This window comes from Pseudophryne corroboree, chromosome 9, assembly GCF_028390025.1.
Source record: "Pseudophryne corroboree isolate aPseCor3 chromosome 9, aPseCor3.hap2, whole genome shotgun sequence".
NCBI lineage: Eukaryota > Metazoa > Chordata > Amphibia > Anura > Myobatrachidae > Pseudophryne > Pseudophryne corroboree.
In genome coordinates this window covers 467,569,075-467,582,125 of record NC_086452.1, presented here as the reverse complement: position 1 = coordinate 467,582,125, position 13,051 = coordinate 467,569,075, and the positions used below count along the sequence as shown (strand labels likewise).

The 13,051-nt window shown below is 48.8% G+C and overlaps 1 protein-coding gene across 1 annotated transcript; it reads left to right on the top strand.

Annotated features, from left to right (window-relative positions):
• The first annotated feature begins 234 nt into the window (after positions 1-234).
• Positions 235-12,937, top strand: RPL29 (ribosomal protein L29). The gene is made up of 5 exons (XM_063941324.1): positions 235-299; positions 6,497-6,618; positions 7,844-7,888; positions 9,371-9,435; positions 12,784-12,937. Exons 1-5 carry the CDS (start codon positions 250-252, stop codon positions 12,883-12,885), a joined length of 384 nt encoding a protein of 127 aa, XP_063797394.1. The 5' UTR covers positions 235-249; the 3' UTR covers positions 12,886-12,937.
• The last annotated feature ends 114 nt before the right edge of the window (positions 12,938-13,051 follow it).

Below are 13,051 nucleotides of genomic sequence, written 5' to 3'. Positions count from 1 at the left end.
TGTGATATATTGTTCATACGGCCGATGAACGATATATCGTTAAGTGCATTCCCGATATGAATGTAAACGGTCATTCAGACATGGCACAGCAGATGGCGCTATATCAGTCTATCTGCCTGTGTGTACAGGTGACTGACCTTCCGAGCTGTTATGCTGGCCGCAGGAGCAGACAATAACATCAAAACATTAAATGACTGCCTAGTTGTGATGTCTGGCCAGATAATTTGTGCGGTTGATTGGTAAGTGTGTATGCGTACCAAGTCAGCCCGACGGCCGGACGGTGGTTCAGTCCAGTCCAGGTGTGTATCCATCATGAGAGTTTGTCACTGTCACGTTTGAATACAGAAAGGAGGATCACAAATTATATGTGATCTAAGGTGTGGTGATTACCTGCAGGAATAATCACCAATAATGTTTTCAAGTGACTGTATATATATATAATTTTGTATTCTTTTCAGCCGAGATGTGACAACATGGCTGACAGGCTATATCCTGCATTTGACCCCTATAGGCCAGGCTGGGAGAGATCTGCAGACCATAAAGTTTGAGATGACATGTGCAAGGACCAGACCAGAGGTTATAAATACTGATAAGGCCAATTTGTTTGTTGGGTCAACAGAGGGGCTGTAAACAGACCAGGGATACTGTTTCCTGGCTAATGTCATAAACCTTACTCTCTTTGAAAGAGATTCATACAGTACACCCCTTACCTCCCCCCTTGGCTGTTGCCAAGCACCAAGTATGTAAAACCTGGTGTAGGTGTTTTGTCCAGCAGGAAAGTGGTTAAAAATCCCAAGGGAGGGGGCCTGATGAAGCTGGAGACTATATCTGTCCCACTCATGAAAATAGAGGTTGTGATCTCTTGGGGACAGCTAGTATGCTGGAGATGACCTGAGTTATTCTGTGAAGCCCCCACGGCAGAAATCTAAAATTTGCTTGCGTAAGTGAGTAGGGTTTCTGTAAGTTTATTTCCTTTTCATTTATTGAGATTGCTGTATTCTGTGTGTTTTTAAAATATTCTTAATAATCTTTGTAACCTTTTTGTAACCAAAGCTCTGAAGTATTCATGAAATTAAAACCCTAATTTTAGTTCTGATTTCTGTTGTTCTTATGAACTCAACGCCTGTGTGGCTCGCGCTCAGTAGCGGATCTTGCCACAGGCAAGCAGGACTTTTGCCCGGGGCGCCGCCTCCCGGAGGGCGCAGGGCGCCTTCCGGAGGGCGCCGCACCAGGGCAAGATCCGCTGCTGCTGTGCCCCCCGCTGTGAAGGGAAACTAGACGCTACGCATCTAGTTTCGCTTCGTGGAGAGGTCCTTTACTGTGCGGTGCGCGATGACGTCATCGCGCACCGCACATTACAGAGCGCTACAGTAGTCTGTACAGGGGGGCGTAAATGACCACGCCCCCTGTACAAAGCCACGCCCCCTATTGCCGCCCGGGGCGCACAGAGCCCCAGAACCGGCCCTGCTCGCGCTTACCTATTTTTCTAAGTATTGCAGTGTGTGTGTGACAGGTAAAGCTAAAGACGCCTGTAACATCCGTAATACATTGAAAAGTCTTTGCTGGTGGCAGCTGAAAGTATTTAAATAATCCCGTGTGTCAAAAGTGACCCCGTACGTCGCATGTGGCAGTTCTCAAATTGGCATATTTGTGGAATTGGCCGGCAGCGTCGTCACAGTCAGCAGCAGTGTATTCAGTTCGGAGGAGTCGGTGGAGGGGAGCTGAAAGTGTTGCATAAACTATGCCCCAAAATGTGGGTGTGGTTATGCAAAACTGAAGTCTTTAAAAAAAACAAAAACATTAATTTAATTGTCTATACAATATCCTCTGCAAAGCTTTACAGTTGGGAATAGACATGCTCATTAGCAAGATGGTGTGAACCGACAAAGCAGAAAAAGGTGGCGCTGTAACCACGCCCCCTTTACCTGCGGCCACGCCCCCTTTCCTTATTAGTACCTGTTTTTATTAGTGATGAGCGGATTCGGTTTTACTCGGTTTTACTCGGTTCTCAAAACGGCATCTTATTGGCTCACGGATGTCACGTGTTTTGGATAGCCAATAAGATGCCGTTTTGAGAACCGAGTAAAACCGAGTAAAACCGAACCTCGCTCATCACTAGTTTTTATGTGTAAAATGTTGGAGGGTATGTAAATGTACGTCTGTGTACTGCAGAGTAGCAGTTGGTGGAATGGCTTTTTGAGGGGGAAAAGATGACTGGGAACTTTGATCCTGTTCTCTGTAGGGTTTTCAGGGAACTCTTGCAGATGTAAAGGCTGAGGAATTCCAGGACCAGAGCTGTTACCAGTATTCGCGGCATGTAATGAATGCATAGGAAGTGCAGATTGGGAGTTGTGAGTCCTGCGGAGACCAGAGAAACCTTGTATGTAATATTTCCTGTGCTCTCCACCACCAGGATCCTCTGTCCCGTTATATCTGTGCTGTGGTCTCTTTGCATTGACCACTCAATCACGCTCCAGGGCAGGGTCACAGTGTAGCATCTGTCTACAAGGAGACAGGAGCTGCCACCATCCCAGGATACGTTGTTTCTGCATTTTCCACCACAAACGATGCAATAATGATCTAGGGAACATTATAAGTCCATTATGCTCTGTGTACGACTGTAACAGAATACATGCAATACAGAGGCGCTGGGTGCAAAGTATAACAGGAGAGGGGTAAGGAACTGCTCAGCAGCAGCAAATGAGGTAAAATAGGGATGGAGACGGTGGGAAGGAAAACTGTTATGCTCCCCTACCCCCGAGGCTGCAGGTGCTAGGGGGGCACTGCTGTCTCTGAAAGTGGATTAAAAAGATTGTGAATAATTTAAATGATTGACAAAAGATGTTCAGCCTCAAAATGATTGGTGCAGGCGGACTGGTCAGGAGTATTGCTGCGATCCTTTAGGGTATGAATCTCAAATCGCCTGCTAATGCCACAGCAGATTTCTACCAATCAGATGCCCACTTGCAGCATAGAGCGTTTGTGTGAATCCGTCTGTGTGTCTTTAGAGGCACCATGGAAACGTGCAGCAGCCCCGTGGTGTGAGCAGTTGTGTGCCTTTAGACGCAGCGCTTTCCGCAACATGCCTCCTGTCTGCCTAGCCACCCCGCTGTTACCTCTCAGGAATGCCATCTAAAATCCACACTCCCTGCGTCCACAGTGGTTTTGTGCAATAATCATCACATGCGCGGTAGTGAAAGCATCGCCCAACTGCGCTGCTATCGCCATAATGTGTGAATGAGGCCCTTACTGTGCAGACTATTCTAATGTCTGTTATAGAAAGTTCCATTGGGATTTATGGAAAAAAGTGGCATGTTTGTGCCCACACTAGTGGGGACCACTGCCATGGTGCTGTGCATCTTAGTAAGTGACAAGGGTGGTGTATTGTTGGGGGAAGGGGCAGCGGTGACACATTTTTAAGTATGCGTCATTATTACCATAGGGTCAGTGCAGAGCCGGCCCTAACCAATATGATGCCCTAGGCAAAATTTTGGCTGGTGCCCCCTAGCACCACCGCTGGTTCCGCCTCTGACCTTGCACCTCTTTCCCACCACCATCACCCCTCACCCATAGCAGTCCTTATTTTGGTGTTTGTACCCCCTATATTTTAAATAGGAACAGTTCGCACATTTGGCACACAGCCCAAAAAGGGGTGTGTTTTTGCTGGCAAGGGGCATGGCCACACAATAGTAACCCTAATTCCAATTACGCCACACAGTACTGCAACTTTATTCACATTTGATCATGCGATAGTGTCCATAATTCATATTACATCCCACAGTAGTATTACTTTACCTTATAAACATTACTCCTCACAGTAGAGCCCCTTATTCACATTACATCACACTGAATTGCTCCTTATTCACATTACACCACACCCTATTGCTCTTTATTCATATTAGACGACACCGTAGTGCCCTTTCTATACGCAACACCACATAGTAGAGCACCTTATACACATAATGCCACACAGTAATGCATTTATACACATAATTCCACACAGTAATGCCCCTTTATTTATTAAAGATCTTTTACACATAATGTCCCTTACATATATGCTGCACATTATTAATTGCCTTATACACATAATGACACACACAGTGCCCCCTACACATTTGCTGCACATTATTAGTGCCCCTATACACATAATGACACACATACAGTAGTCAGACTTGCCTACTCTCCCGGAATGGCCGGGAGGCTCCCGAAAATCGGGTGACCCTCCCGGCCCCCCGGAAGAGCAGGCAAGTCTCCCGGTTACAGGGGTCCCCCCCCCTGCCCGGCCGCCCACTTAGCGAGTAAAGTGGGCGGTCCGGGCAGGCGATGACGCGATTCTTGTTGAATCGCGTCATCATAGCTACGCCCCCTGCTGTATAATGCCTGCAATAGCGGCATTACACGGCGGGGGGCGGGGCTTACAAGGGACGATCCCGTAGTCAGGCCCCCGGTCCGCTTCCGACACGCCCCCGGACCGCCTCCGGCCCGCCCCCCTCTGCACTTCCATCGCAGCCCGACCCCCTGCAGCACCGACCTGGCTGCTCTCTCCCGGAGAGAGCAGCCAAAAAGTCGGTAAGTATGACAGTAGTACCCGGTTACACATATGCCGCACATTATTAATACCCTTATACACATAATGACACACATAGTGCCCCTTACACATATGTTGCACATTATTAATGCATTTTTACATGACACACATAATGCTCCTTACACATACTCTGAACACTACTGCACAACCAACCCACTCACATGCACACAGCACTCACACTGCCACTAACACTGTGACCTCTGCCTCTGCTTGGATACAGATGTATCCTCATACATCTTGCCTCAATGCTAACGTCTGGCACTTTTTTAATGAAAATGCATCTTATTTGCAATGTTATGTGGCTAGGATGCACAAGCAACTTCTGCTGATTAAAATGATATGTAGCATGCCTATATACTGTGTGAGACTGTGGCTGTATCTGCATAAGAAATGCTACACACAGAATATAGGCATGTCGCATATCATTTTAATCAGCAGAAGCTGCTGATCCCCCTGGGCATATCAAATGCCCTAGGCAATTGCCTAGTTTACCTATACCTATGGCCGGCTCTGGGTCAGTGTCAGTAACTGGCCATGCTGCATTTCCTTATTACAGACCTGTGCATCGTGTCCTCCCGTTTAACCGTTTACAACAATTTTTGAAAATTAATTTAAAGTGGGGGACCCAACGCCAGTCCTCAAGTACCCCAAACAGGTCATGTTTTGTAGATTTCCACTAATGCACAGGTGAGTTTATCTATTTTGCTGGGTCAGTCATTATCCTACCTCAGTGGTTCCCAAACATTTTTGAGTCATGGGGCCCCTAGGCCAATAGTTTCTTATTGAGAAATTCAGAAGCAAATTGTGTTTATAAGAAACTTTAAGGTCTGTTATGTGGTGAGGGACAAGATTTACTTCTGTGTGTCCACATATTGTATGACTGACAGCCACCAACTCTGGTTTCGCTTATTACATTGACCATAAATAATTTTAATTGGTCCTGGGCCACCAACCCGAGGCACCTCTAATGGGCCCTACACATATAAAGATCCGCCTCCGAGCTGCCCAACGGCGGATATGGCAGACGGGCGACCCGGCGGCGTTGGGGCAGTGACGGGGGGAGTGAAGTTTCTTCACTCCCCCGTTACCCGGCTCCACTGAAGTGCAGGCAAATATGGACGAGATCGTCCATATTGACCTGCATGTACAGCCGACGGGGCACCAGCGAAGAACAAGCGCGGGGCAGCGCATCGCTCATCGCTGGTGACTCCACACTCAAAGATATGAACGGTATCTTGTTCAATAATGAACAAGATCGTTCATATCTTTGACGAATATCGGCCAGTGTGTAGGGCCTATGAAGCACCCAGTTTGGGAGCTACTGTCCTACCTGCATCCACAGACAGAAATCCTCACAATATGAGGTTTGAGGTTGGGAACCATGCTGCAACGCATAATCCCCAAAATTTCTAATGGAGGATGCGTGCACCGCCATCAAAGGCACGTGGTGATGCTAGTAGGACCCACATCATACTGGCGGCATATATCCCCAGCGGCCATGTTGCTGCACCCAGCCTCCTTCCCCTCCACTGAAAATAACTCTCCTGCCGTGTGCACCTGTCACTCAGTGGGACATTGTGTGGCAGACGGCCTTCAAATCACTACCATCTGTGGAAAGCCATTCATGGCGGATGTGTGTGCATGCGCACTCATCATAATACATCACCCATACATATAAACCTGCAGCATACAGGTGACCCATCATCTCACAGGATCAGTGCCTGACATTACATTACACATGTCTTTTCTGCTGCAAGAGCTCATATAATTTTGCAAATGATCCCAGTGTTACTCAGCAACATAATAATAACTATAACAACAATAATAATAATAATAATATCATGTAATAAATATAAGCAGAATAATAATGTATCTGTGGGTATTAATGGCAGGTCATTGTGGCTGCAGGAACGTTCCAAACATTGCCATGTTGCGAGGGACAGATGTATGCGTTGCACCGCACCATAGTAACCTCCCGGCGTGCATTGCACCAGCCTCTCTTCCGGTCTGTGATCCTTACCGTCTGGACGGTGAGTGCGGGGCCGGGGATCCGGGGGAATCCTAAGCCGTTGGGCGGGGAACCGGCGCACACCACACCCAGGGGTCCTGTACACAGCTCCCGGCACCGGGCACGCTGGGTATTTACTGAAACGGAGCTGGATTTCCTGTCGGATACGCTGAGCTCCGGGCTCGGTATACAGTCCCAGCAACAGGGTGTCTGTGTAGGTCCGGGGCTGTGGTCTGAGGGTGTCTGCTCTGGAGTGATGGGAGGCTATGTATGGGGGTGTCTGCTCTGGAGTGATGGGAGGCTATGTATGGGGGTGTCTGCTCTGGAGTGATGGGAGGCTATGTATGGGGGTGTCTGCTCTGGAGTGATGGGAGGCTATGTATGGGGGTGTCTGCTCTGGAGTGATGGGAGGCTATGTATGGGGGTGTCTGCTCTGGAGTGATGGGAGGCTATGTATGGGGGTGTCTGCTCTGGAGTGATGGGAAGCTATGTATGGGGGTGTCTGCTCTGGAGTGATGGGAGGCTATGTATGGAGCTGCAGTCTGGGGGAGGTGCTGTGTATGGGGGTGTCTGCTCTGGAGTGATGGGGGCTGTGTTATGGGGGTGTCTGCTCTGGAGTGATGGGGGCTGTGTATGGAGCTGCAGTCTGGGGGTCTGTTCTGGAATGATGGGGGGCTGTGTATGGAGCTGCAGTCTGGGGGTGGTGCTGTGTATGGGGGGTGTCTGCTCTGGAGTGATGGGGGCTGTGTTATGGGGGTGTCTGCTCTGGAGTGATGGGGGCTGTGTATGGAGCTGCAGTCTGGGGGTCTGTTCTGGAATGATGGGGGGCTGTGTATGGAGCTGCAGTCTGGGGGTGGTGCTGTGTATGGGGGGTGTCTGCTCTGGAGTCTTGGTGGGCTGTGAATGGAGTTGCGGTTTGGTGGGTGTCTGGGTAGGTGGGGTTGCTGTATGGAGCTGGGGTTGCTGATGTTCCACCCAAATGCATTTAGATCAGTTATATTATGTTGATATTTGTCTTATTCTGACCCAGAGACACACGCTGGGGAACATCAGGAGGGCAGAGGGGACACAGGTGTATATTATAATGCACAGTTATGTCACGGAGTTGTAGACTTTATGCAGAGAGTGGAGATGATTATCCTCACTGTCCCTGTACATGGGAAAACCCGATATAAAGTGTTCTGCATCTGTTCTTCTCTGTATAGATCTGTTGTCCATAGTTGTGACTGTTACTGTATTTTATACAGGGTTCATCATGGCAAAGTCCAAGAATCACACCACACACAACCAATGTAAGTAGTGACGTCCCTGCGCCGTCTGCCATTGTACCGCAGCTACTATACCTTCCGCAGTACGCCCACACCTGGGTCTTTGTGCAGCAGAATGGTATATGTGGGCTCTGTATAAACGATCTTTATTGTACCAGAACATTTCGCATAAATAGGGGCAGGGTAAGGAGAGAGCCACCTAACGGAAAACGCACTCCTCATAGAGCTGTATCACCGCCGGTACATTATAACCTTCATTTTATTGTAGCTGCTTATGCAGAACGATAGGGTGGGGGGTAATCTGTCCACACAAAGAAATGAACGGAGCGGCAGTTCCCAGCATCAGACAGATCATGGCACTGGTGGCTAGTGGCATGGATTGGTGGGTGTGTACTGCTAAAGGTGGGTACACACTAATAGATATATCTGCAGATCAATTGATTTGCAGATATATCTATGGACGGATCGAGCAGTGTGTTCAGCATACACACTGCCCGATCCGTCGGGGACTGACGTCATGCCCGCCCAGTTCAGCTGTCAATCACCGCCGGCCGCCGCAGCATGTGTACGGGCGGCCGACCGCCCCATACACACACAGCGATGCGCCAATATATCGGTAGATATATTGGCCGTCGGCTGTGCTGCGCGGCCGACGCGATACGTCTGTGAACGACGGAGTTCACAGACGTATCGGCCGTACACACTGGCCGACGGTCCCGCGATATATCGGCCGTTAAAGAGAACGGCCGATATATCGACCAGTATGTACGGGCCTTAAATCTGTGAATAATAGTTCAGGCATATGTGATTGGCCCTACAGCACAGCCAATGCCGATATTGGTGTGCGTGTCGGTGACCGACCGCCCGCCCGTACACTGGCTGCAGGGACCTCTGACATCACAGCTGGGCGAGCAGTTGTGACTTAGCTTACCTAAGTGGTTGCTCTGTCGGCAGAACATCAGGTCTCCCGACAAGTCGCCTAGGTGTGTACCCAGCCTTTACCTAGACCAGGGGTGGGGAACCTTTGGCCTTCTAGCTGTTGTTGAGTTACACATACCAGCACATTGTTGCTATTTGTCCATGCTAAAATTGTGCTTGATGGGATGTGTAGTTCAACAGCTGGCGGGCCGCAGGTTCCCTGGCCTAGACCCTTGTGTGTTTGAGGAGAACACCATGTACGTGGGCTAATGTGTGTTTCTCAGGTGGAGGAGAGAATTCAATTCCAGGCAAAGGGGTTGAATTGCCGTTGCCGCATCATTTCGACACCGGCAACAGCACCGCATCTCACACCCTTCGCCCGCCTGAAAACCAATTTACTCGAGTGTTCACTACCGTATGAGGCTGCAAACACTTTTCTGCAAGATCGGGCTGCGGTAAAGCGCGGATGTTGCCATGCTAATTCGTCTGGGTGGATGTCTTGCCTGTTATTGAATTCCCCCTGTAATGTCTCTGTATTAGAGAACTAATTGCTCGTCTTAAGCTGATAATATTGTTCTAATCTCACAGCTCGCAAATGGCACAGGAATGGCATCAAGAAGCCCAGATCTCAGAGATATGAGTCTCTTAAGGGGGTAAGTGTCTGTTATTGAATATGGATCCTACACTGCTAGTAACTGGTGGCTCGTCTGTGTCTTATGTGAGAGTGCATATTTATTGGCCTGCTATTGGTGCCCAAGCCGTAAGCTTACACTCTGCAAAATTAATTGGTTTCAATTAACTTTCTATCCAAACCTTACCTATGGCATTCCCCGGATTGTAACATGTAGCAGAGCGCCTCAGTCATTTTAGGAAGAGAAACAAAGTGACCAGGTCTGTGTATGACATCCCCACCTCATTACCCTATGTAAGAGCTCCTCACAGTGACTGCAGAAGGGGCTCAGTGGTCAGGTCTGTGTATGACATCCCCACCTCATTACCCTATGTAAGAGCTCCTCACAGTGACTGCAGAAGGGGCTCAGTGGTCAGGTCTGTGTATGACATCCCCACCTCATTACCCTATGTAAGAAATCCTCACAGTGACTGCAGAAGGGGCTCAGTGGTCAGGTCTATGTATGACATCCCCACCTCATTACCCTATGTAAGAGCTCCTCACAGTGACTGCAGAAGGGGCTCAGTGGTCAGGTCTATGAATGACATCCCCACCTCATTGTCCTATGTAAGAGCTCCTCACAGTGACTGCAGAAGGGGCTCAGTGGTCAGGTCTATGAATGACATCCCCACCTCAGTACCCTATGTAAGAGCTCCTCACAGTGACGGCAGAGGGGCTCAGTGGTCAGGTCTGTGTATGACATCCCCACCTCATTACCCTATGTAAGAGATCCTCACAGTGACTGCAGAAGGGGCTCAGTGGTCAGGTCTATGTATGACATCCCCACCTCAGTACCCTATGTAAGAAATCCTCACAGTGACTGCAGAAGGGGCTCAGTGGTCAGGTCTAAGTATGACATCCCCACCTCATTACCCTATGTAAGAGCTCCTCACAGTGACTGCAGAAGGGGCTCAGTGGTCAGGTCTATGAATGACATCCCCACCTCATTACCCTATGTAAGAGCTCCTCACAGTGACTGCAGAAGGGGCTCAGTGGTCAGGTCTATGTATGACATCCCCACCTCATTACCCTATGTAAGAGCTCCTCACAGTGACTGCAGAAGGGGCTCAGTGGTCAGGTCTATGAATGACATCCCCACCTCATTGTCCTATGTAAGAGCTCCTCACAGTGACTGCAGAAGGGGCTCAGTGGTCAGGTCTATGAATGACATCCCCACCTCAGTACCCTATGTAAGAGCTCCTCACAGTGACGGCAGAGGGGCTCAGTGGTCAGGTCTATGTATGACATCCCCACCTCAGTACCCTATGTAAGAAATCCTCACAGTGACTGTAGAAGGAGCTCAGTGGTCAGGTCTGTGTATGACATCCCCACCTCATTACCCTATGTAAGAGCTCCTCACAGTGACTGCAGAAGGGGCTCAGTGGTCAGGTCTGTGTATGACATCCCCACCTCATTACCCTATGTAAGAAATCCTCATAGTGACTGCAGAAGGGGCTCAGTGGTCAGGTCTAAGTATGACATCCCCACCTCATTACCCTATGTAAGAGCTCCTCACAGTGACTGCAGAAGGGGCTCAGTGGTCAGGTCTATGTATGACATCCCCACCTCATTACCCTATGTAAGAGCTCCTCACAGTGACTGCAGAAGGGGCTCAGTGGTCAGGTCTATGAATGACATCCCCACCTCATTGTCCTATGTAAGAGCTCCTCACAGTGACTGCAGAAGGGGCTCAGTGGTCAGGTCTATGAATGACATCCCCATCTCATTACCCTATGTAAGTGCTCCTCACAGTGACTGCAGAAGGGGCTCAGTGGTCAGGTCCATGAATGACATCCCCACCTCAGTACCCTATGTAAGAGCTCCTCACAGTGACGGCAGAAGGGGCTCAGTGGTCAGGTCTATGAATGACATCCCCATCTCATTACCCTATGTAAGTGCTCCTCACAGTGACTGCAGAAGGGGCTCAGTGGTCAGGTCTATGAATGACATCCCCACCTCATTACCCTATGTAAGAGCTCCTCACAGCGGCTGCAGAAGGGGCTCAGTGGTCAGGTCTATGAATGACATCCCCACCTCAGTACCCTATGTAAGAGCTCCTCACAGTGACTGCAGAAGGGGCTCAGTGGTCAGGTCTGTGTATTATCACACTGGGTAGCGGAGCTCCTCACAGTGATTACTGGAGCCCAGACATTTCTCCTTCTTACCTAGGGTAGTTGATGGCAATGGTGGGATTAGTCAGTGGGTATAAACTGTAGTATCCCATCACTGTAATGTTTCCTGTGGGGATTTTCTCACCGTTGGTAGTTTTTGGTGTAAGAAGTTCAGAGGACAGCTGTACACAAACCCTATACCGTGCGTCTGTGCTATAATATCATGTAAACTGTCATCTCTGTATGATCGGAATAACCCCTTACGATGACCTGCTTGGCGTCATCCATCACTGCATTGTCTCCCTACGCTATAATATTTCACCTCCGTATTTAGTGTCGGGGTCAACTTGTTTTTTTTGCACAATCGGAGCTAACTTAAACGTTTAAAAGCCAAATCATTGTCCCAGCCAGCCACACGCCTGCCTAAACGCATTTGACTTTAAATGGTGTAGTGTGCCCCCTTGTGGCTAAATCATGATTGTGTGTCACTGGAGAGGCTCTGTAGTTTACTGATCCACTGCTCAGTGCAGAATACGGCTCATGAGAATACGGTTACCTTGTGGGGATAGAGGGATCCGTTTTCCTTGTCTACCCTGCAGCCTGTATTTGTCGAGCTCTGATTTAGTGGGTTGAATATGCTGGGTTTTTTTCGTGACTGTTGCCCCTAATATACAACATGTAAGTGCTCCGAAGGCAGCTGGTATGGCATATGGGGCAGATTTCCTGCTCTCACTGTAGCAGTGTATATATATTCCTGTAAGATATAAAGCTGACCTGGACTTTTTTTTCTTTTCTTTTTTTGATGTGTGCGCAGTTTCTCACCCAGCATGAAGACGCAGCTTTGCCCAGTCCTGAAGTTGAAGCACTTACGTAGTTAGTGGCTACTGCTGCTCCGGCTTGGTTTTGTACAGGCAGAACACTCTCCAGCAATCAGTTCCTTCCTCTACATCGGCAATGACTTTATTTTTGGCCTTGAACACTGATAAAATGTACAGGACTAACTCAGAGAATTCTTTTGCCCATGAGTTATTTAAATGCTAGGTGTGCTATATGTCCGTGGGTGTGCTGGTCCAGTGCAGCTGGCACGCAGAGCTACGATATACTGGTGTAAGCACATATAGACCCCTATGGTACTGTGTACTACCAGGCAGCGTGCGCCTTATATACTGTCCTGTCTATAACAATCTGTGTGCTGAGCTTTGTTTCCTTTCTGTTCTCAGGTTGATCCCAAGTTCATGAGGAATATGCGTTTTGCCAAGAAACACAACAAAAAAGGAATGAAAAAGATGTTGGCAAACAATGCCAAGAATGCTGCGAAATAGGTGCACTTTTGGCGCCCGATATGTTACTTTGAAATAAAAAAACCTGTTCAGATGCTGTTGTGCTGTGTGTAGTTGTGTCGCGGCGGCAGTGATGTGCGGAACCAGCGGGCCTATGGATAAGTAGCTGCGTTACGGTACGTGGGTGATAACAGAGTTAGTAGCTTAT

Excerpts from the sequence above, each read along its gene's own strand:
- RPL29 (XM_063941324.1), top strand. The coding sequence starts at position 250 with ATGCGTACCAAGTCAGCCCGACGGCCGGACGGTGGTTCAGTCCAGTCC. Across the intron at positions 6,619-7,843 it reads TGATCCTTACCGTCTGGACG|GGTTCATCATGGCAAAGTCC; the intron begins GTGAGTGCGGGG and ends TATTTTATACAG. Across the intron at positions 7,889-9,370 it reads TCACACCACACACAACCAAT|CTCGCAAATGGCACAGGAAT; the intron begins GTAAGTAGTGAC and ends CTAATCTCACAG.